Source organism: Notolepis coatsorum (assembly GCF_963971535.1).
Source record: "Notolepis coatsorum genome assembly, chromosome: 4".
In the NCBI taxonomy this organism is placed as follows: Eukaryota; Metazoa; Chordata; class Actinopteri; order Aulopiformes; family Paralepididae; genus Notolepis; species Notolepis coatsorum.
The window spans coordinates 126,332,739-126,355,256 of NC_140168.1; the positions used below are offsets into that span (position 1 = coordinate 126,332,739).

Consider the following 22,518-nt stretch of genomic DNA (forward strand, 5'->3'; position numbering starts at 1 on the left):
CTTTTTTGCGTGAGTGTGCCCGGTGTAGATGCACTCCTGTTGGGGTTGATCAGAGGAGTCATCCATGGCTTGCTTCAGTAGATAGCCCCGATCCCCTGCATTTAAGTGATATTTTAAATTACAGATACCCCAGTAATAACATTACAATTTAATTAAATAAAATTAGGCCTGGGCCGTGCGTTCCTCCCGGCCACCGGCAATGACTTATCAGCCAAATGCAACGATAAACCATGATGCATTCATGCGAAAAAAACCTATTCCAAATGCTATTTATAGGGTTTCACAATAATTACACTAATGTCGCTATTTTACAATTAACTATAATGAATTACGGGTCATACCGAACACGTCAGTGTTGAAACTAATGCACGAAAGCTTGCAGTTTTCTTATTCTACCGCTTGGCGCCATATATGCACGGTCTGAGCTGTGCGTAGATATACACACAATCTCAAGCACACGTTCAAATTGATAAGTCTGACACTTTGCTTAGAAATGATCGTACGCACGGGTTACGCACATATCTGTGCGTACGCACATATCGGTGCGTAGTTGCGTACGCACCATTGATAAATGAGGGCCCTGGATTCTGCGTACCATGCTGCTATACGTTTTGTAACGGGTGTAGCCTCTCTCTAATGCTGCATTCTCCCACTATGCTCCCTTTTTATGGAATACGCTGCAAGTGAAACTTTGTCTAGAGCAGTGGTTCCCAAACTGTGGCTCGTCGAGCGCCCTCTAGGTGGTGCGTGACATGAAAAGGCTAATGGTGGTAAAAAAAAATAAAAATAAATAATAATAATAATACAATAAAATTTCATAAAAATCTTAGTCAAACCTTTAGTATTATGGATATTAAACATGCTGGCAGAGTACATGCATCCATGTTGTCGTGAACATTTTAATTAGAGATAAAAGGAAGAGATAAAATAAAAAATAAAATCTGTGCACGGAGACCAGCAACAATTTTTTCTAACAGAAACCCATTGGGGGGTGCGTCAGCTAGGTCGAGAGGTGACAGGGGGTGCACGGCCAAAAAAGTTTGGGAACCGCTGGTCTAGAGGCACTTCCTACTGTGAATGCTTTTTTTTTTTTTTTTTTTTACTTAATTTTTTAGCGTTTATCGCTTTTCTGGTCAAGCATGACCGACAGTTGTAGAGTGAAACGGGAGGGAGAACAGGGGAAGACATTCGGCAAATGACAGCGGGTCCGGGAATCGAACTCGGAGTCAACCAGAACCGTGACGCAGCACGGCTCCTCCCGACGCAGAAATAGCGCCGAGATACGCGGTGAGCTACTGGAGCCCCCTACTGTGAATGCTTTTAAAGGTATGCTACGACTAGCCCCTTCATGAAACATGTAACTGTTTTACCTGATGCTATTGCTGATCTGATTATGCTTCTTGCCACTGCAAAAATGGCCTTCTGTGTTTCTATTTGATTTGTGTGTTTTTTGTTTAATGTACTGTATATTCTATATGCCCTGTTTTTATGTTGAAACTTGTTGTGTGCCGTGTTGGTCAGGACTCCCTGGAAGAAGAGATCTTGTATCTCAATGGGACATTCCTGGATAAATAAGATAAATAAAATAAATAACTAAAACTCACTTCTTGATGGAGTTGGTGATGAGCAGGCTGGCGTCCTGCCTCTCGTCCAGCAGCATCATGGCCCCCAGGTAGCCCACACGCTTCTCGTTGTAGCGGGGACTGGCTATCAGGCGCACACACTCCATCTGACCGACAGAGACAGAGACAGAGAGACAGAGACAGAGACAGAGAGACAGAGACAGAGACAGAGACAGAGACAGAGACAGAGAGAGAGAGAGAGAGAGAGAGAGAGAGAGAGAGAGAGAGAGAGAGAGAGAGAGAGAGAGAGAGAGAGAGAGAGAAGAGAAAGAGAGAGAGAGAGAGAGAGAGAGAGAGAGAGAGAGAGAGAGAGAGAGAGAGAGAGAGAGAGAGAGAGAGAAATAAAGGGTTCAAACGGAGAGAGAAATAAAGGGTTCAAACGGAGCTGCTCATCAACAATCAATTGAAGCACCAATGCTCCAAAAAACTGTGGAAAAACAGACTGGTTCCTGACAAAAAGCACATCAACAACCAAACAAACAAACAAACAAAACAAAAAACAAAAAGCTTCATTGAAGCACCAAAGCTCCAAAAAACAGTGGATAACAGACTCTGGTTCCTGACCAAAAAGGACAGTCATTCTTGCTGCCTTCCAGGTCAGAGGCAGAAAACACTCATTTCCATGGCTCTTCAGTTTGCCATCTGTGTGCTAGGTATCGCAAGTCCATGTTCTTCCATTTGTCCTGAAGAGAAGACATGTTGATGTTCTCCGCATCCCGGTCCCTGAGACCCCTACCATGGGGGAGCCAGCGGGGCCCCTCCCATGCAGCAGGGTGGTGCTGGGCCTCACAGGCACAGTTCTTCTCCCTTAGCTGTGGGTACAGGGCTAAGGGACACTTCTCAGAGTGCTGCTTAGAGGTCAGAGGTCTCTTGGGGTCATAGGTCAGGGGTCTCTTAGGGTCAGAAAGTGTTTTCCGCTTCAACGCCATCCGACAAGAACTGTTCTCGGAGGTCTCTCCCTCCGTCTCGTCTTCGTGATACGAGCGGGAACCATTAGGACTGTAACCTTTCCCCATCCCTCGTGGCTTTGAGTGATACTTGCAGGCTTCACAAGTCTGTAATGGCGCTCGCTCCCACAGTTGGAGGGGAACACCTTTTCCCTTTAAGACCCGTCCCTCTAGTCCTGCACTAGCAGACATACGGATCCTGTGCTTTGCCAGACATCTTGCACAAAATTGTTTCCCCTTGGGACCACAAGGGTTAAACATTTTCCCATTTACATTTCGGTTAGTGCAGCAAAAAAATCCTTGATCAAATGGAGTCAGGTCACATAAACATATACATTTACATTCCAATAAAAACATCCAATTTCAAACCTTGTATTAAAACAAAACAAGAAAAAACACACAGGAACCAGCCTGTCCTAGACCTATGTTTCACCATCATTGAGCATTCCTTTTTTGATATTCTGTATTATTTTCTTCAGTCTGAACCCCTCCTTTGCAGCCTCCCTTCTTTCTGCTTCTCAACTGTGAGTTGACAGAGGAAAAAAGAGCCTCTTTATCAGAGAAATAATCTATAATTTCACACTTCTTGTTCTTTGTTACTCTCAAGAAATGTTGAACCCTTTTTACATCATATTTTTTTCCCTTCCCCTTCACTTCACTTCACTTTTTTCAGACAAGCTCTGACTGCCTTCACTTTGCCAATCCTCTTCCTCGTCTTCCATACTAGAGTCAACTGACTCAGAATCGAACTGCTCCTACGGTTTCCTGACCTTGTTTACGGCTTTCTTTGCCTGAGAACAGCCTTCTTTATCATTTTCTTTTCCTTTTCTTTTAGTAGCACTAGGGACTTTGAAAGCCTCATCCATCAAATCTCCATCACTATCTACTGTTTCCTACTTGTTTCCTACTTGTTTTGACTTGTCTCCTGCTGATTGACTTTTCCTGCACTCATTATTTGTCCTTCATTTTCATTCTCCTCTTCTTCATTTAAACCAGTTTGATCTCCTGTTTGAACACTTTCCTTGCTTTTATTTTGTTCCTGGTTGACATTTGATGCACCTTGAGTTTGACTCTCAGTTACAGTGCCTTCCTCTCTGCGTACACCAGTCTGATCTCCTGTTGTTTTTTCACTGTCATTCGTTTTCTTATTAGCATTAGCCTTCCTCGCCACTGCATCAGAAAAACTCCTCGGTGCGTCCGCACCTGCTCCCCCCCCCCTCCCCTGCAGTGGGAACTTTATCAGGACAGTCCCGATAGAAGTGGCCGTGCTGCTTACAGCCATGACAGGTTGACACCCCAGAGCTCACATATACTACATATTCAAACCCATCAACGTTCAACTTGAACACCAGATCAAGCTCCTCGTCATGTTTCTTCATGATCATTAGAGCCTGGCGTCTGTGTGACACAACGTGCGCCAGTAATGGGGACTTACAGCCAGATGACATTTTTCTAATGGGTCCGACTATTTTACCATACCGCGACAATTCCTTCACTAATAAATCATCACTGATTAGCGGTGGTATATGTGACTGCCGGACGGATTTCCCAGTTGCACCGATATCACCAGAGATCCATTTCCGATTGTAACTCGCCCGATCATCCACCAGGCGGCGGTATTGAAGCGTTGCACGGTTGTGCCGAGTCCCACTGTCTCAGCCGAGGCTGGGTGGCGGAATTATGAATACCATGGCGAAATTTTTTTATATGATCTCAATAACGTCGTACGCCGTGGATTGGCGGAATTCGCATGATCAGCAAACCCGTCGTAAGCCGTTTATGGCGGTGGATGTGTTAAAAACAAATAAATAGTGCTTCCTGAGGAATAATATTGCATCCAACATATAAAGCCAAGAGTTATGAGCTATATGAGCTATAATCTGGTAAGTTATGTTGACAATGACAATATAAAAAAAGGAAATGCCCAGCATTATTCTTTAACTCTGTAACAGGGAAGTGGGTAGGGAGTCAGACTGTTACGCCGGGGACAGACCAGAGGCGCGTGAGGGCTTCGTGCGAGAACAGCTCGCGTGGCCGTCCACACCGAGTCCGACTTCAGATGGGGCGGAAGCGCACAATGGAACAGCTGTAAATGTTTGAAGATTTTAAAAAAGATTTCCAGTTCCAGTGTTCTGTAATTGTCCATTTTGCATGTATAACCCGTTATTATCTCATTAATTAGAACTAGGGATGTCCAATATTATCGGTCGATATTGGCATTAAAATGTGATATCGGAAAATATCGGTATCGATTAAATTTTTTTTTTTTTTTTTTTTTTACATTTCTATAATCTTTATTTACCCAGGCAAGCAAGTAAGAACAAATTCTGATTTTATTTATTGTCAAAAGTATGCATAATGTTGTGTTAATTCCACAACTAGAGATATGTAATGTTAATTACCTGAAATTATTCAGTTTTTTGTGGGGGGAAACCCTGCATATATCGGTATCGGTTGATATCGGTTGATATCGGTATCGGAAATTAAGAGTTGGACAATATCGGTATATCGGTATCGGTAAAAAAGCCAATATCGAGCATCCCTATTAGAACGTTAGAATACATTTTAGAATGATGAAATCAGTGTGACTGTACTCCTGAAAAAGTATAGTAATATGGTTTATTTGTATTGGGAAAGATACACATTAGCTGGTTGAACAACATACCACATATCTGTGGTAATAATGCCGATATCGAGTGTATTTCTGTGAAAATGCACATGGCGCACGCCTCAAATTCCAACCGAAGGTGAAAAATGTGCTTGTGTGAACAGCGAAAGTGAAGCGCTGATGGCTCGCCCGCCTCACGCCCGCGTTCGGGGTGTTCGTGCCGTCACTATGCATTATTCTTTAACTCTGTAACGGGGAAGTGGGTAGGGAGTAGGGCTGTCAACGAATATTCTATATTTGAATTAATAATCGAATTGTTAAAAAAACCATACATTCGATTGTAAAAATTGATATTGATAGTGTGATTTTTTTTATAATAAAATACAAAATAAAACAGCCCGGCGGTCTCCCTCTCACGTGTGTCTGAACGCGCTGCATGACGGACAGGAGAGACGTGACAGCTATATCAATTAGGGATGCCCCGATCACGTTCTTTGCCACCGATACCGATCACCGATCGTCTATGAGCCATATCGGCCGATACCGATAACGATTTTGGTTTTATAAAAAAATATATATATATTAAATATATAATTATAATATTTTTTTTAATAAAATATATATATTATATAATCATACTTGTAGTTGTATTATCTGCGAGACATCGCCACCACGCAACAAGTCAAAATGCTCGCTATCTGCAAACAGCTCCACTGTCTGTGTGTACTCGAGTAGCCTCCAGCTACAGCCAGGATTCTCCGGCGCTGCAGCTGGACCCTATTTGTATACTCTGCTTTGGTCAAATCACATTCAGCATGCCCTCAGCCAGGGGCTCGAATACGCATCGAATCAATGTTATAAGACATTGATATCAGGAACTATCTGTAGCTACTGCTAGCCGGCTAGATAACGTTAAGACAACGCTTCAGTGAACTATTTAGTTTACTGGGACATTTCATATAGAGCTAACGTGAGCTAACGTTGGCTACCGAGCTAACGGAGGTATCATGCACTCGACTATTGCTGTCGTTGATATCAGCAGCTTTCCTTGCTTTTATTTTGTTCCTGGTTGACATTTGATGCACCTTGAGTTTGACTCTCAGTTACAGTGCCTTCCTCTCTGCGTACACCAGTCTGATCTCCTGTTGTTTTTTCACTGTCATTCGTTTTCTTATTAGCATTAGCCTTCCTCGCCACTGCATCAGAAAAACTCCTCTGTGCGTCCGCACTTGCTCCCCCCCCCCCTCCCCCGCAGTGGGAACTTTATCAGGATAGTCCCGATAGAAGTGGCCGTGCTGCTTACAGCCATGACAGGTTGACACCCCAGAGCTCACATATACTACATATTCAAACCCATCAACGTTCAACTTGAACACCAGATCAAGCTCCTCGTCATGTTTCTTCATGATCATTAGAGCCTGGCGTCTGTGTGACACAACGTGCGCCAGTAATGGGGACTTACAGCCAGATGACATTTTTCTAATGGGTCCGACTATTTTACCATACCGCGACAATTCCTTCACTAATAAATCATCACTGATTAGCGGTGGTATATGTGACTGCCGGACGGATTTCCCAGTTGCACCGATATCACCAGAGATCCATTTCCGATTGTAACTCGCCCGATCATCCACCAGGCGGCGGTATTGAAGCGTTGCACGGTTGTGCCGAGTCCCACTGTCTCAGCCGAGGCTGGGTGGCGGAATTATGAATACCATGGCGACATTTTTTTATATGATCTCAATAACGTCGTACGCCGTGGATTGGCGGAATTCGCATGATCAGCAAACCCGTCGTAAGCCGTTTATGGCGGTGGATGTGTTAAAAACAAATAAATAGTGCTTCCTGAGGAATAATATTGCATCCAACATATAAAAATACCATGGCGAATTTTTTTTATATGATCTCAATAACGTTGTACGCCGTGGATTGGCGGAATTCGCATGATCAGCAAACCCGTCGTAAGCCGTTTATGGCGGTGGATGTGTTAAAAACAAATAAATAGTGCTTCCTGAGGAATAATATTGCATCCAACATATAAAGCCAAGAGTTATGAGCTATATGAGCTATAATCTGGTAAGTTATGTTGACAATGACAATATAAAAAAAGGAAATGCCCAGCATTATTCTTTAACTCTGTAACAGGGAAGTGGGTAGGGAGTCAGACTGTTATGCCGGGGACAGACCAGAGGCGCGTGAGGGCTTCGTGCGAGAACAGCTCGCGTGGCCGTCCACACCGAGTCCGACTTCAGATGGGGCGGAAGCGCACAATGGAACAGCTGTAAATGTTTGAAGATTTTAAAAAAGATTTCCAGTTCCAGTGTTCTGTAATTGTCCATTTTGCATGTATAACCCGTTATTATCTCATTAATTAGAACTAGGGATGTCCGATATTATCGGCCGATATTGGCATTAAAATGTGATATCGGAAAATATCGGTATCGATTTAAAAAAATTAAATTTTTTTTTTTTTTTTTACATTTCTAGAATCTTTATTTACCCAGGCAAGCAAGTAAGAACAAATTCTGATTTTATTTATTGTCAAAAGTATGCATAATGTTGTGTTAATTCCACAACTAGAGATATGTAATGTTAATTACCTGAAATTATTCAGTTTTTTGTGGGGGGAAACCCTGCATATATCGGTATCGGTTGATATCGGTATCGGAAATTAAGAGTTGGACAATATCGGTATCGGTAAAAAAGCCAATATCGAGCATCCCTATTAGAACGTTAGAATACATTTTAGAATGATGAAATCAGTGTGACTGTACTCCTGAAAAAGTATAGTAATATGGTTTATTTGTATTGGGAAAGATACACATTAGCTGGTTGAACAACATACCACATATCTGTGGTAATAATGCCGATATCGAGTGTATTTCTGTGAAAATGCACATGGCGCACGCCTCAAATTCCAACCGAAGGTGAAAAATGTGCTTGTGTGAACAGCGAAAGTGAAGCGCTGATGGCTCGCCCGCCTCACGCCCGCATTCGGGGTGTTCGTGCCGTCACTATGCATTATTCTTTAACTCTGTAACGGGGAAGTGGGTAGGGAGTAGGGCTGTCAACGAATATTCTATATTTGAATTAATAATCGAATTGTTAAAAAAAACCATACATTCGATTGTAAAAATTGATATTGATAGTGTGATTTTTTTTATAATAAAATACAAAATAAAACAGCCCCGGCGGTCTCCCTCTCACGTGTGTCTGAACGCGCTGCATGACGGACAGGAGAGACGTGACAGCTATATCAATTAGGGATGCCCCGATCACGTTCTTTGCCACCGATACCGATCACCGATCGTCTATGAGCCATATCGGCCGATACCGATAACGATTTTGGTTTTATAAAAAAATATATATATATTAAATATATAATCATAATATTTTTTTTTATAAAATATATATTATATAATCATACTTGTAGTTGTATTATCTGCGAGACATCGCCACCACGCAACAAGTCAAAATGCTCGCTATCTGCAAACAGCTCCACTGTCTGTGTGTACTCGAGTAGCCTCCAGCTACAGCCAGGATTCTCCGGCGCTGCAGCTGGACCCTATTTGTATACTCTGCTTTGGTCAAATCACATTCAGCATGCCCTCAGCCAGGGGCTCGAATACGCATCGAATCAATGTTATAAGACATTGATATCAGGAACTATCTGTAGCTACTGCTAGCCGGCTAGATAACGTTAAGACAACGCTTCAGTGAACTATTTAGTTTACTGGGACATTTCATATAGAGCTAACGTGAGCTAACGTTGGCTACCGAGCTAACGTTGGTATCATGCACTCGACTATTGCTGTCGTTGATATCAGCAGCTATCAGTAGCTAGCCAGCTAGATAACGTTAGACAATGCATCATGTATTAAACTAAAAGTGAATAGTTGACTGGGTCATTTAGTTTAAACAGTAACGTTAGCTAGGTAGCTAACGTTAACTCATGGAGGTCTCATGCACTAGAGCAGACTGCCGGAGCCTCTTGTTGACACGGGTGCGGGAGGGGGAGGAGGAGGTGAGCCGTGCGCTGCAGCTCTGTGTGCTTGAGAGAGAAGTCAGCGAGTGAGATCTCCGCTAAGAATTGGATCATGTTTTTCGATCGGTTTTCACAATCGGCGAAAATAAAGCATTATCGGAATTCACCTATCTCATATTTATACTGAATATCGGCCGATACCGATCGCTGGCCGATCGGGGCATCCCTAATATCAATCAAGCTCCACCTGTCTGATCCACCTGTCAACACAGTCAGGGAGCGAAATTAACTTTTTGACTCACCGGCCAGTGGCGGGTAGATGGGAAGAATCTACCCGCCAAGCATATTTCTTACCTGCCAAATTTTTTTTGATTAAAAAAAAAATATATATATATATATATTTTATATAATTTTTTTTAATAAAATATATATTATATAATCATACTTGTAGTTGTATTATCTGCGAGACATCGCCACCATGCAATAAGTCAAAATGCTCGCTATCTGCAAACAGCTCCACTGTCTGTGTGTATACTTGAGTAGCCTCCAGCTCCAGCAAGGATTCTCCGGCCCTGCAGCTAGACCCTATATTCAGCTAGACCCTACATTCAGCATGCAAGGATTCTCCGGCGATGCAGCTGGACCCTGTATTGGTATAACGTTATGGTTCTTTTGTCAAATCACATTCAACATGCCCTCAGCTAGAATACGCATTCAATCAATGTTATAAGACATTGATATCAGGAGCTATCTGTAGCTACTGCTAGCCCGGTAGATAACGTTAAGACAATTTAGTTTACTGGGACAGAGATCTAACGCGAGCTAGCTAACGTGAGCTAGCTAACGAGGGAACGGAGGTATTATGCACTCGAGTCGACTATTGCTGGAGCATTTGTTGATATCAGCAGCTATCAGTAGCTAGCCAGCTAAATACCGTTAGACAATGCCTCGTCATGTATTAAACTAAAAGTGAATAGTTGACTGGGTCATTGTTTAAACAGTAACGGTAGCTCATGGAGGTCCGATCTAGACTAGAGCAGACTCAGACTGCCCGCATATCGCAATGGTGGCGTTTCAGGAAGTAAACAAGCCAAATGAGAGCTTCCGATTGGTCATTTGCTTTCTTTCTCATGAAACCAGTCACGTCACTCTACTGTGATTGGACCGTTGACTTGCAATGTGGGACTTGTAGTTTTTTAACGATCTCGCGGCGGAGAAAAAAAAGACGAGAGGCTATAATCTGTACTCTCACAATCAAAATAAGAGTATCGTTATGAACTACACGTCTACACGCCACACGGCGGGCAGCCCTCTAAGTGTCAAGCGCCAAAGGTAAAAACTGAGCGCCCCTGGCGGGCGGCGGGCTTTAGTTTCGGTCCCTGAACACAGTCAAGCACCACCTGTGATCCACCTGTCAACACACAGTCAAGCTCCACCTGTGATCCACCTGTCAACACACAGTCAATATCCACCTGTGATCCACCTGTCAACACACAGTCAAGCTCCACCTGTGATCCACCTGTCAACACACAGTCAATATCCACCTGTGATCCACCTGTCAACACACAGTCAAGCACCACCTGTGATCCACCTGTCAGCACACAGTCAAGCTCCACCTGTGATCCACCTGTCAGCACACAGTCAAGATCCACCTGTGATCCACCTGTCAACACAGTCAAGCTCCACCTGTGATCCACCTGTCAACACACAGTCAAGATCCACCTGTGATCCACCTGTCAACACACAGTCAAGATCCACCTGTGATCCACCTGTCAACACACAGTCAAGATCCACCTGTGATCCACCTGTCAACACACAGTCAAGATCCACCTGTGATCCACCTGTCAACACACAGTCAAGATCCACCTGTGATCCACCTGTCAACACACAGTCAAGATCCACCTGTGATCCACCTGTCAACACACAGTCAACCCGGAGTGATCTTCCACAGATGGCGGAAAGAACATGTACCAGGATTTCAATGGCCGGGTGATCTGCAAGGGCAAACTGTCAGACACCTTTGCCATCACAACAGGGGTGCAGGGTTGTCTTCTTTCTTCTTTGATTTTCCTCATTGCCATTGACTGGATCATGAGAAGAACAACTGAAAATCAACTGACAGGAATCCAGTGGACCTTGTTTACCCAGCTCGAGGACCTGGATTTCGCAGACGACCTTGCGCTAGTCTCTGAAAACCACACACACATGCAACAGAAGACAGATAGGTTACAGACTAACAGTGACCAGCTTGGACTCAAGATCAACACCGGAAAAACCAAGACCATGAGGTTAAATCCAAAAACACATGATCCAAATCACACTGAGGGGAGAGACCATAGAGGATGTGGAGAACTTCACCTACCTAGAGAGTAACATCAGCAGGGATGGAGGAGCAGACAGGGACATAGAGGCACGCATCAGCAAAGCACAGGTAGCATTCAGGATACTCAGGCCAATCTGGTTGTCCAAGCAACTCTCCAACAACACCAAGCTACGGATCTTCAATACCAATGTGAAGACTGTCCTGCTATACGGCTCTGCTTTCACATATAGTTTTGGTGGACTCTGTGCGGTTCTGGTGGTGAAGTTGCAACATTGTTGCATTCATCATTTGGTTCGTCTGCATTCACACAGCAATTTGTCAGGCGCACCAAACTATCTGAACAATGTCACGCAGTCGAAAAGGACCCTCGTCTATTGGACACAATGGAGAGTGGAAATCCCTCCCCTTCAGGAAGTGAAATGCGCGTCAACACAAACTGCGTGAAGCGTGATAGTAGCAGTAGCAGAGGCATGGCATTGATCCATCGTTCGATTATAACCCATTACCGCCATCCTCTCGCTAAACAACTTGTACACCTCGTTGTTTTTGTGAGTGCCCACAAGCAGCTGTTTTATTTGGGCTTTCACTTCGCCCAAGTCTGTCCACGAGACATGTTTACACAGTGTGCTTGTTTTGCAGTAAATGCCGCGCACCGCGGTAATAATAATAATAATAATAATAATAATAAGCAGCTGTGTTTTTTTCTTCCTTCTACCCCAAGATGCACAGTTAGATAGATAGTTAGATAGATAGATAGATAGATAGATAGATAGATAGATAGATAGATAGATAGATAGATAGATAGATAGATAGATAGATAGATAGATAGATAGATAGATAGATAGATAGATAGATAGATAGATAGATAGATAGATGCAGTGTGCTTGTTTTGCAGTGAATGCCGCGCCGCAGTAATAATAATAATAATAATAATAATAAGCAGCTGTGTTTTTTTCTTCCTTCTACCCCAAGATGCACAGTTAGATAGACAGTTAGATAGATAGATAGATAGATAGATAGATAGATAGATAGATAGATAGATAGATAGATAGATAGATAGATAGATAGATAGATAGATAGATAGATAGATAGATAGATAGATGCAGTGTGCTTGTTTTGCAGTGAATGCCGCGCCGCGGTAATAATAATAATAATAATAATAATATGCCTGCGCTACATCCTCAAGCTGTGGTGGCCCATCAAAACCACAAATGAAGAGCTGTGAAGGATAACCAACCAGGACAGCATAGCTACCACCATCAAAAGGAGAAAGTGGAACTGGATAGGGCATACCCTTAGGAAGGACTCCAACAACATCACTAGACAGGCCTTGGACTACAACCCACAGGGGAAGAGAAAGCCGGTAGGCCGAGAAACACCTGGAGACGTTCCACACTCCAAGACCTAAAGAACATCGGAGTGAGCTGGCAAGAAGCAAAGGCCCTGGCCCAGAAGAGAGTGAGATGGAGAGTGGAAATCCCTCCCCTTCAGGAAGTGAAATGCGCCTCAACACAAACTGCGTGAAGCGTGATAGTAGCAGTAGCAGAGGCATGGCATTGATCCATCGTTCGATTATAACCCATTACCGCCATCCTCTCGCTAAACAACTTGTACACCTCGTTGTTTTTGTGAGTGCCCACAAGCAGCTGTTTTATTTGGTCTTCTGCCCATATGTCGATCAGGGCTTTCACTTCGCCCAAGTCTGTCCACGAGACATGTTTACACAGTGTGCTTGTTTTGCAGTAAATGCCGCGCACCGCGGTAATAATAATAATAATAATAATAATAATAATAATAATAATAATAATAATAATAATAATAATAATAATAATAATAATAAGCAGCTGTGTTTTTTTCTTCCTTCTACCCCAAGATGCACAGTTAGATAGATAGATAGATAGATAGATAGATAGATAGATAGATAGATAGATAGATAGATAGATAGATAGATAGATAGATAGATAGATAGATAGATAGATAGATAGATAGATAGATAGATAGATGCAGTGTGCTTGTTTTGCAGTGAATGCCGCGCCGCAGTAATAATAATAATAATAATAATAATAATAATAATAATAATAAGCAGCTGTGTTTTTTTCTTCCTTCTACCCCAAGATGCACAGTTAGATAGATAGATAGATAGATAGATAGATAGATAGATAGATAGATAGATAGATAGATAGATAGATAGATAGATAGATAGATAGATAGATAGATGCAGTGTGCTTGTTTTGCAGTGAATGCCGCGCCGCGGTAATAATAATAATAATATGCCTGCGCTACATCCTTAAGCTGTGGTGGCCCATCAAAACCACAAATGAAGAGCTGTGGAGGATAACCAACCAGGACAGCATAGCTACCACCATCAAAAGGAGAAAGTGGAACTGGATAGGGCATACCTTAGGAAGGACTCAAACAACATCACTAGACAGGCCTTGGACTACAACCCACAGGGGAAGAGAAAGCCGGTAGGCCGAGAAACACCTGGAGACGTTCCACACTCCAAGACCTAAAGAACATCGGAGTGAGCTGGCAAGAAGCAAAGGCCCTGGCCCAGAAGAGAGTGAGATGGAGAGCTCTGGTGGACGCCCTATGCCCCCCAACGGGGTAAAGAGGATTAAGTCAAGTAAGTCATACTCTGAGCACCAATCAGCCCCTCACCTGACCGAAGTGGGCGGGGTAGCCCAGCATGTGCACCAATCAGCCCCTCACCTGACCGAAGTGGGCGGGGTAGCCCAGCATGTGCACCAATCAGCCCCTCACCTGACCGAAGTGGGCGGGGTAGCCCAGCATGTGCACCAATCAGCCCCTCACCTGACCGAAGTGGGCGGGGTAGCCCAGCATGTGCACCAATCAGCCCCTCACCTGACCGAAGTGGGCGGGGTAGCCCAGCATGTGCACCAATCAGCCCCTCACCTGACCGAAGTGGGCGGGGTAGCCCAGCATGTGCACCAATCAGCCCCTCACCTGACCGAAGTGGGCGGGGTAGCCCAGCATGTGCACCAATCAGCCCCTCACCTGACCGAAGTGGGCGGGGTAGCCCAGCATGTGCACCAATCAGCCCCTCACCTGACCGAAGTGGGCGGGGTAGCCCAGCATGTGCACCAATCAGCCCCTCACCTGACCGAAGTGGGCGGGGTAGCCCAGCATGTGCACCAATCAGCCCCTCACCTGACCGAAGTGGGCGGGGTAGCCCAGCATGTGCACGTAGAGCAGCTTGGCCAGGTTGTGGGAGCGGCCACCATTGTTGTCGGACTGTCTGAACTGGGCCCGGATGGCAGCGCACTCCCTCTGGATCACCCCCCGCTCCTCCCCCTGCGTCCGGGCCGACCGGATCACACGGATCATCTCCTGCAGACGCACCGACGGAGACATGACTGAGAGAGAGAGAGAGAGAGGGGGGGGGGGGGGAAGAGAGAGAGATTGAGAGAGAGAGACAGAGCGAGAGAGGGGGGGGGGGAGAGAGACAGAGCGAGAGAGAGAACGATGGAGAGAGAACGATGGAGAGAGACAGAGAGGAGACAGAGGAAGCGAGAGACAGAGAGGAGACAGAGGAGAGAGAGAGAGAGAGGGGGGGAGAGAGACAGAGCGAGAGAGGTGGAGAGAGAGAGAAAGAACGATGGAGAGAGAACGATGGAGAGAGACAGAGGAAGAGAGAGAGGAGACAGAGACAGAGACAGAGACAGAGACAGAGAGAGAGAGAGAGAGAGAGAGAAAGAGAGAGAGAGAGAATGTTGGTGTAGTTCTCTGTCTTCCAGTATGGCTGCCTGTAACCATTGGTAACCACTTTCAAAAGAAAATGTGTGCAGTGGAAAAGCATATTACTGTTCTACTGTGACATGTTTATAAGATCCCGTAATAAGAGCCAAATGATTATGTTGTCGTTTATATATTTCTCATATATAGCAACCATTGTTTTGCACATAGCAACAGTTGTCTCTTCCATTGCCATGTACAAAACAATGTTACATGCAGCCATGTTGGAAGTCTACAAACATTCCATGCAAGGCCTCTATTGTGTAATGCTATTATCATTGTGCCTCCTACTTCCCATAGAGGCTCTATAAAAGTGTGTGTGTCTATGACAAAGCAGTGTTCCATATCTAAATATATGATAATAAAAAAAAAAAACGTCAACCTAAATTAGTGATGAACCCAAGTGTGCTGCTTAGATCTGATGTTGGGCTGTTATTCAGAATCAATACAGGCTAGCTGATTGATTGACAATTGTATTAACAGATTGCAGAATGGGCACAATACAGTACAGCTCAATACAGGATGCAGACCAGAGAAAGACTTTCGTCTTGTTTACATCAGGGTCCCCCATTTTCAATTCATCATAACATATAATGACATACATGACATACAGAGCAGCTAAAGCTGGTGACAACTAACACTAGCACTGTTTAGTATCTGGGCAGCCTCAGTTATGGGTGCAGCTGAATGAATGAATGAATGAAGAATGAATGAAAACTTTATTTAACAGATTGCAAAATGGGTACAATACAGTACGGCTCAATACACACAATTGTTAAGGGGATGCAGACCAGAGAAAGACGTTTGTCTTGTTTACATCAGGGTCCCCCAGCTAGCGAACTAAACGGCAGTATATATGAAACACTCACTCGCTGTCGCTGATGTTAGAAAGAACACCCAGAGAAATGGACGAGGTTAGCTCTGCAGGCTCAGCAGCTCCAGATCAACAACAGCTATCTGACACCTAGCCTGCGTGCTAGCTGCACCTATCGCGAGCTTTCTGACACCTAGCCTGCGTGCTAGCTGCACCTCTCGCGAGATTTCTGACACCTAGCCTGCGTGCTAGCTGCACCTCTCGCGAGCTTTCTGATACCTAGCCTGCGTGCTAGCTGCACCTCTCGCGAGCGTTCTGATACCTAGCCTGCATGCTAGCTGCACCTCTCGCGAGCTTTCTGATACCTAGCCTGCACGCTAGCTGCACCTCTCGCGAGCTTCTTCCATATACTTCTTGAAAACACGCACCTTCTCGCTGTGCAGCCGTGACTTATGAATATTTAATAAACCTTCTATCGGATCCAGTGGAACACCACCACCCAGCTGATTGGCAGATATACGTTGGCTGGCTGGAAGCCTAGCTACTGTACGTTACATAAACTGGCTAATGCGACCCATCACTTCCGCAATCTGATCTCTCGGACTGTGCGTGACTCCGCCCCCTCTGTTCGTTACTACGTCAGGTGCCTGCGTAACAAGACTCCGCCCCCTGGTAGACTGTGTGTGTTGATCTTGAATGAATTATTTTATTTCGAATGTTTACAAATACAAATAAATAAACATAAACAGATAATCTTTCGAAAATGTTTACAAATAAACAAACGAAAAGGATAGGTTTGAAGCCGACGGCTTATAGAGCAACCTACCCCTAATTCAGAAACAAATTCAAAATATAACAGACAAAAAAAAAATCAAAAATCAACAAAACAAAAACCGATCCAGAAAAGAACAAAAAAAGTTAAAGTTTGCAAGATAAAACAAACAAACAAACAAAAAATCAACAATCAACAAAAAACCTTCCCGAAAAGAACAAAAGCCAACATAGGAAAATCAAAACTTAATCTGCAATACCCGAGTTTCATGGTAGAGAAAAACCGATTCTACATGTAAGTTAAATTTGACTATAAGATTCTAGAACCCTGTTTTTAAACATCTTTTTAAACTTAAAAATACTGCGTGTGTTGACAGGTGGATCTTGACTGTGTGTGTTGACAGGTGGATCTTGACTGTGTGTTGACAGGTGGATCTTGACTGTGTGTTGACAGGTGGATCTTGACTGTGTGTGTTGACAGGTGGATCTTGACTGTGTGTTGACAGGTGGATCTTGACTGTGTGTTGACAGGTGGATCTTGACTGTGTGTTGACAGGTGGATCTTGACTGTGTGTGTTGACAGGTGGATCTTGACTGTGTGTTGACAGGTGGATCTTGACTGTGTGTTGACAGGTGGATCTTGACTGTGTGTTGACAGGTGGATGATCTTGACTGTGTGTGTTGACAGGTGGATCTAGCTGTGTGTGTTGACAGGTGGATATTTTTTTTTATCTACTTTTTCTCCCATTTTCTATTTTTCTCCCATCCCAATTTCGTATCGTCCAATTCTACCCTCCCCTGTCTCGAGCGCTGTTAGGACATGCCTCCCACAGGCCGGCTGCAATGTGGACGAAGCCTTGCATCACGTGTCCCCTCTGGTACACGAGGAGGCAGCCGTCGCATCTTTTCACCTGCACAGCGCAATCTCTCGGTGGCGAGGGTCGCTTCCTGATTCTGCTGTGCAGGCGCACCAACCGACCTGTAGGAGTCGCTGTCCACAACGTCCGATCCCCACCCACCAGCTTCCCACCCCTAAAACTGCCAATTGCGTTAGTATGAACGACCAGCCAAGCTGGTAGCAATGCCGAGAGCTGGGCTCGAACCCAGCATCTCCGGCATTAGTGGCGAGCGCCTTGCCCACTGCACCACTTAGCCACCCTTGACAGGTGGATCTTGACTGTGTGTGTTGACAGGTGGATCTTGACTGTGTGTTGACAGGTGGATCTTGACTGTGTGTGTGTAACATATTATGCACGAGAAGACAGGTTTTGTTTTGTTTTGTTGTGTGTGTGTGTGTGTGTGTGTGTGTTGATTGATTGATTGAAAACTTTATTAAACAGTACTGTATATTTGTATATCTTGTATGTCATAAATGTCTGGATGTAACAGTACTGTATATCTGTATGTCATAAATTAATTGAAAATGGGGGACCCTGATGTAAACAAGACGAAAGTCTTTCTCTGGTCTGCATCCCCTTAACAATTGTGTGTATTGAGCCGTACTGTATTGTATCCATTCTGCAATCTGTTAAGAGAAAGAGATCATAAAAGAAAAATTATATACATTCAAAGGGGAAGAAACTGTACATTGGAGGGGGGGTTGGACATTACCGGGTCCAGTTTCTAATTGCAGCCTCCCGTAGGTGCTCTTTGAGAGCGGGCCTCTGTCACATGCAAAAGCTCCTGGTTGGGAGTTTTTAGTTTGAAAATAATAATGACTTGATTCAGAATTTTCCAAGGGACCCAATTTTAATATCAGGGGACCCTGAATGGGATAGGGTTGGGAAAGGTGGACGCTGTCCTAATTTAACATGAGGAATGCTTGCATTAGTCTCTAGCTGAACTCTTATATAGTCTTAAATCTAATTTGGTGGTCAGCGTCTTCATCTGTTTCATTAGACTGTAACCTAGTCTAGCTTCAGATTAAGAGAAGGACTTCCTTGTTCAGTTACTTATTTAGTTTATTAATTGAATAAGAAATACACTGGAAATAAACATTTAACAGGGAAATAAAAGTTATTGCCAACCACACAAAGAATGCTGCAAATAAAAAACAACACAATTCCTACATAAATTACTGCAGCAAAAATAAACAAATGGCCAGATGTTACACATGTTTAATAGGAAATGGCATGGACTGATTAAAGGCAACTTGTATAGCATGAACAGAGAAATAGGTCTCCCCCATGGTTTTAGAAACAGCTTGTCTCCAGTTGATTGATTGATTGATTGAAAACTTTATTAACAGATTGCAGAATGTGTACAGTACAGTACAGCTCAATACATACAATTGTTAAGGGGATGCAGACCAGAGAAAGACTTTCGTCTTGTTTACATCAGGGTCCCCCATTTTCAATTCATCGTAACATATATGACATACATGACATACAGATAGACAGTACTGCTACATCTATACATTTATGACATACCAGATTTGCAAATCAGTACTGTTTGTGATACAAAAAGAGTCCAGAAAAAAAAGTATATACATTTGACGTAGAAACTGTACATTGGATTGGGTAGGTGGGGGGGGGGACTGTACATTGGAGGTGGTTGGGTGGGTGGGGGGGAGGTTGGGTAGGAGTGGGGTGGGTGGGGTACACTGTACAACTGTACAAACAAAACTGTACATTGGAATAATGACATGACCATACTTGGTAATTTACTGTACATTGGAGGGGGTTGTGTTCGGACATTTACAGTGGCCAGTTTCGAATTGCAGTCTCCCTTAGGTGTTTTTTGAGAGTGTTTTTGAAAGTGGGTAGTGATTCACATTCCTTTACAGCTTTGGGTAGGGCGTTCCACATTGATGTGGCATAATTGCGAAACGTGTTTAGTCCCTTGTTTGAGCCGAATCTGGGTTTAACATGATTTGTGGAGCTCCCTCTGGTGTTGTGATCGTGGTATTCACTGACCTTTGGGAAGTATTTTGACATGTACATGGGTACCTTGGTCGTGTAGTGTATCTTGTAGACCAGGCCCATTGCAAGTTGCTGTACTCTGTCGTCTACTCTAAGCCATCCTAGGTTGTCAAAGTGGGCAGGGGTGAGGTGGGTTCTAGGAGTTAGGTCAAGCAGTAGTCTGACCAGTTTGTTTTGAGATGTTTGTTATTTTGTTTTTAGCGCCTTTGAGGTGCTTTGGTACCATGAGGTACAAGCATAGTCGTAGTACCCTTGAATGAGTGCTCCTGCCAGAGTCTTCAGGGTATTCTTGTTTACCAGTGAGGAGATCCGGTACAAGAATCGAGTTCGTTGGTTGACTTTTTTTTATTACATTGGATGCCATTTTGTCACAGGAAAGATTTGCCTCTAGGATGGAACCCAGGTAGGTAATATCTTCTTTCCTTGTGACAATATTGTCACCCACTGTAACTGAGAAGCCGTCGGTCTTGCTGAGTTTGTTATTTGAACCGAAGAGAATGGACTCTGTTTTGCCCATGTGTAATGATAGTTTGTTATCAGCGAGCCATATGCAGATTTTGCCTAGTTCTGAGCTGAGGGTTTTTTTCAACCTGTAACTTGTTCTTGTCAGAGACCAGCAGGGCTGAGTCGTCCGCAAACAGGAACAAGTTGCATTCACAAGCTGACGACATGTCATTTGCATAAATTAGGAACAGTAGCGGACCTAGTATGCTTCCTTGTGGAACACCACAGCTTACTGTGAGGGGGGGGGATAGGGTACCGTTTACCTCCACCATCTGCTCTCTCCCCTGCCCTCCAGGTAGGATTGCATCCAGCTCACTGATAGACGTTTGATGTGGTCGTTTAAATAGAAAAGACATGTGTCAGTGGAGTGGGATGTTCTGAAGCCAGATTGGAATTCGTAGATTAGATTTTTTTCCGCAAGGTATTTTTCGACCTGTTCGTATACAATTTTTTCCATGACTTTCGAGATGGAGGTAAGGATAGAAACAGGGCGGTAGTTGCCTGGGTCTAATTTGTGTTTGCATACGGCTGTTATATGCCAATCAAGGCCCAAAGCTGCCACCACATCTGGCCAGGCAGTGTCATAGAACACCAGCAGTGGATCCTGTCTCAAAATTCACTTCAAACCATTTTTTATTTTGCAGTTACTCATTACATTGTTTAAGTGCATTGTTGATTTGTGAGACTATTCACTGTGATTAGCTGGATGTGGTGACAGTGGATGAAATGATCCCTTAAAATGATCCCTTAAAATATAGAGCAGGTTTCAATAAATCGAGTGTAGGCCTACATTTCTAATAAGTGACGAGTCTGGTGCACTGTCACACGTCTGTGTCCTCATGGCACATTTTCCGTCGTTTTGCACTTGTCTCTTCTGAAGTGGAAGCAAGATTTGGCAGGATCAAATCATTCTCACACTTTTTTGGAAACACCTTGACGGTCTTGTCGTTCGGTTCATCAGGATAGTGCTTTTTCAGTTCTTCGTGCAGAAGAGCGAGGGATCTTGGATGAATGATCTTCGACTTCGGGTCCTCGTCAACATTATCAGCCCAGTGAGCCTTAGATACCCACTTATCCTGATCTTTGTTGTGACAGCAGAAGGACGTCCACATTAGCTTAGGGATCGAGACCCTATCATTCATTTTTTCCTCACCAGGCACTGCTCCTGTCACTACATAGGCCTTGGGTTTGTCCTCATTGTCCTTGCAGTATTCATCCATAAGGTCCATAACGTCATCTTCCATGTTACACCAGCTCAGCTTATTGAAACTGACCTTTTGGGGTACGGCATTGGTCAGGGTGTAGGTTGATTTAAAAGAGTTCTGATCGTGTGCGTGCTTCTTCGGGAACATGTGACCCCTATCGACCATGTGTTCCGTCTTTGATTGATCACTGTAGTCTGCAAGTCGGGCTTGAGATTCTCCAAGCTGCAAGGTAATAATGACATTAACAGGTAAATAGTGTTTAATATCGTGTGTAGATGACATAAGATGGAACAGAGTAATAAGTAATAATAATTACATGTATAATAAATGTTTTGTATACTAATTATTACAAGTTCTGCACATGTATACAAATATTTCTCCCCAAACTACTTTTTAATTTCATGACCAAATTCAAATGAACAACACAAGCATAATGAAATTAAGTATAAACTATACAAAAATAAACTAACTGATATTGTTAGAAAATGTAAGAAAGAGTACTATAATAATGTATTAGAAAACAATTTAAATAACATAAAGGGACCATGGAATATATTAAACTCAATTATAAGAAATAAAGCAACTAGTTCTGGCTTTCCAGATGAATTTATAGATGAGGGAAAGTCAGTAAGTAATAAAAATTAGGTGGCAGAAGGATTCAACTGATTCTTTGTGAATGTGGGGCCTAAATTGGCAGAGGAGATAACCCCGCCACAAGGGGGAGGTGTTTCTAATTATTTTGAAGAAAGAAACCCAAGTACTATCTTCTTGAGAAAAACGGATAAAAATGAAATTATGGATACTGTGAACAATTTTAAGAATAAAATATCAACAGATTGGAACGGCATTAACATGACCTTAATTAAGCAAGTAATAATAGCCATAGCAGACCCTTTAGTGCATATTTGTAACCTCTCATTCAAACTGGGTGCCTTCCCCACCAAAATGAAAACTGCAAAAGTGATACCGATCTTCAAAGCCGGTGAGAAAAATCTATTCACCAATTACAGGCCGGTTTCTCTCCTTTCCCAGTTCTCAAGGATAATGGAAAAGGTATTTGCA

General features: G+C 43.5%; 1 protein-coding gene across 2 annotated transcripts in view; it reads right to left on the reverse strand.

Annotated features, from left to right (window-relative positions):
* The window catches only part of ap1g2 (adaptor related protein complex 1 subunit gamma 2), a 154,603-nt gene extending 137,980 nt beyond the window's left edge, over positions 1–16,623 (reverse strand). The window contains exons 1-3 of one of the 2 annotated variants that reach the window (XM_084312334.1): positions 16,484–16,623; positions 14,657–14,862; positions 1,605–1,729 (exon numbers count right to left, since the gene is read on the reverse strand). In XM_084312334.1, the coding sequence (XP_084168460.1) occupies positions 1,605–1,729; positions 14,657–14,860 (329 nt within the window). In that variant the 5' untranslated portion in view covers positions 14,861–14,862; positions 16,484–16,623. Of the gene's footprint in view, positions 1–1,604; positions 1,730–14,656; positions 14,863–16,110; positions 16,370–16,483 lie in introns of those variants that run through there. The other variant, XM_084312333.1, reaches the window with a different exon arrangement.
* Positions 16,624–22,518: the final 5,895 nt, after the last annotated feature.